The 2,390-nt window shown below is 36.9% G+C and overlaps 1 protein-coding gene across 1 annotated transcript in view; it reads right to left on the bottom strand.

The window, feature by feature from the left end:
- LOC115272236 (olfactory receptor 4P4-like) overlaps positions 1 to 2,368 on the bottom strand; it is a 10,510-nt gene extending 8,142 nt beyond the window's left edge. The window contains 2 exon segments of the mRNA XM_029915310.1: positions 1,716 to 1,817; positions 1,820 to 2,368. Coding sequence (XP_029771170.1) covers positions 1,716 to 1,817; positions 1,820 to 2,360 — 643 coding nt within the window. The 5' untranslated portion in view covers positions 2,361 to 2,368.
- Positions 2,369 to 2,390: the final 22 nt, after the last annotated feature.

The raw sequence follows: 2,390 nt of genomic DNA, 5'->3' as shown, positions 1-2,390 counted from the left end.
AGTGATCCATCTGATTAGGACCCCAGAAGGGCAAGTTGAGTAGATTTGGTTAAAAACAAAACATTAAATAAAGGGTAAATCTTGAACTTTTAAATCTGGCAATATTTTTATTTTATTAGTAACTTGAAAAACTGATTATCTGCCCAATTCCCCTCTGCTATAAAAAAATCTATTGAATTAGATCTTCCTCATAAACTTCCTACTCTTCTATCCTTCAATCATTAGGCCTTTATAATCATTGTAATTGTAGTTTTGCATTTACCTGGACTAAAAGTCTTCATGTATTTTCATTATCATTCTATTAATATAATCTGGTTACACAATCTCTTCCTCTTTATATTTCATGTTTTCAAAGAGAGCATTTATTTTTGCATCTTATTAGAGATACAAATAAACACATTTCATGAAATTTCAGCTTCCTCTAGAGAATATTTCTCCTGGTCTCTTCATGTTAGTTACAAAAATGATGTGTCCTCTCCACTCATTTCCATGATTTGTATCACATAGTATTTTGATTGAAGTTTCTTTGTTTGAATTCATTTCTTCCTACTGATTTCTGGCATTTTATGATTCAGTCCTTTTATGGATATTTTAGTAGAGCAATATATAAGAAAGTGGTGCATGTGTTTTTAATATCTTGAGTAATTGATTTCACTCTATCCTTTCTAGCTTATTTTTTAAAATATTAAAAAAATAACTTTATTTATTTATTTTGAGAGGGAAAAAGATAGAAAGTGAGCACGGGGCTGGAAATTGGGTGGAGGAGCAGAGAGAAGGATAGACAGAATCTCCAGGATTTTCCACACCATTAGTGCAGAGCCCAACTGGGGGCCCAAACCCACAAATGGCAAGACCACAACCAGAGCTGGGAGCAAGAGTCAGACACCCACCAGACTGTGCCACCCAGGTGCGCCTTTACTAGTTTAGTTTTGTTTCCATTGTGAAGTCCAGAGAGTTAAAACACAGCATTCTTTAAATAAGATTTTATTATGCACACTTATTGCTATGTAATTAATTTTGAAATACCTCTCGAGTTCATTTAGGTGAAGAGCCTCTCATAAACCAAAACTTGTTCTTAAAACCATGGAATTTAACTGCCCCTTTGCCATGCAGAGTGTTTCATCATGTGATCTAACCACCAAACCTGATTTTCTAATGCATTATTAGAAATTTTTTTCACATCACAATTCTCAGCTCATGTAACACTGTCTTAACTACACATACAATAGATTTTGTGCATGTCAACCTGTTCATACCATCTCAAAGCCTACAAACTGAACTAAATTTTAAGCTTATTTTTTTTTTGGTTTAATTAATATTGCATTGTAGTCACCATTAAACTTGAAGTCCTATTTCTGTCATTCATAAAATGATACCAGTGGAAAAATTACTCTGTGATATGGTTTGCTCTCTCCTTTATCCACATCTAGCTGCCCCTCTGTTTGTTAAAAAGATATTGATCTCTGATGTTTGACACCAGACTTTCCTCATGGTGTTTTTCATCACTGAGTTCCTCAGAGTGTTGATTAAGGGATTGAATATCGGAGCGATGATGGTGTAAAATAGACCAAATACTTCATCCTCAGGGAAAGTGGTCGGAGGTTAAAGGTTGAAGGCCCAAAAAATAAAACTATGTCAGTGATGTGAGACCCACAGGTAGAGAGGGCTTTGCGCCTTCCTTCAGCTGAGTGATTTCTTAAAGTGAATAATTTAATAAGAAAAAAATAAGACCACAAATGTCACTAAGGTAACCATTCCTGAATTGGCAACCAAAAGGACACCAGTGACATAGGTGTCGGTACAGGCAACTTTCAGCAAGGAAAAATATCACAAAAATAGTGATCAATCTCATTAGGACCACAAAAGGGCAACCTGATTACCAGGAAAAATTGAGGAAAGGAGTGGACTGCCCCACCAGCCCAAGCAGCCAACACTAGAAGATTGCACCTTGTCCTGTTCATGACAAGCATGTAGTGGAGAGGTTTGCAGATGGCAGTGTAGCGATCAAATGCCATGACTGTGAGGATTAAGACTTCAATCATTCCAAAGAAGTGCATGGCAAAGACCTGTAACATACAGTTGCCATAGGAGATGGTTTTTCTTTCCACTAGGAGGTCAGCAATGAATTTGGGTGTAATGCTAGAGGTGTAGCAGATGTCCATATAGGACAAGTGTCTGAGGAAATAGTACATTGGTTGGTGGAAAAGAGGGCTGCACCAAATGGAGATGAGGATCAGAAGGTTTCCTACCAAGAGAGCAGCATAACAGAACAAGAAGAGCATAAAGCAAAATATTTGTGTGTAATAGTCATACAAAAGTCCCAAAAGAATGAAGTCTGAGACATTCCTCTGGCTCTCCATCTGTCTCAGACTGGTGTACATTACCAGCAA

This window comes from Suricata suricatta, chromosome 11 (assembly GCF_006229205.1).
Source record: "Suricata suricatta isolate VVHF042 chromosome 11, meerkat_22Aug2017_6uvM2_HiC, whole genome shotgun sequence".
NCBI classification, from domain to species: Eukaryota; Metazoa; Chordata; class Mammalia; order Carnivora; family Herpestidae; genus Suricata; species Suricata suricatta.
Note: the sequence above shows the minus strand (reverse complement) of the source record. Positions and strands in the feature narration are given on the sequence as shown.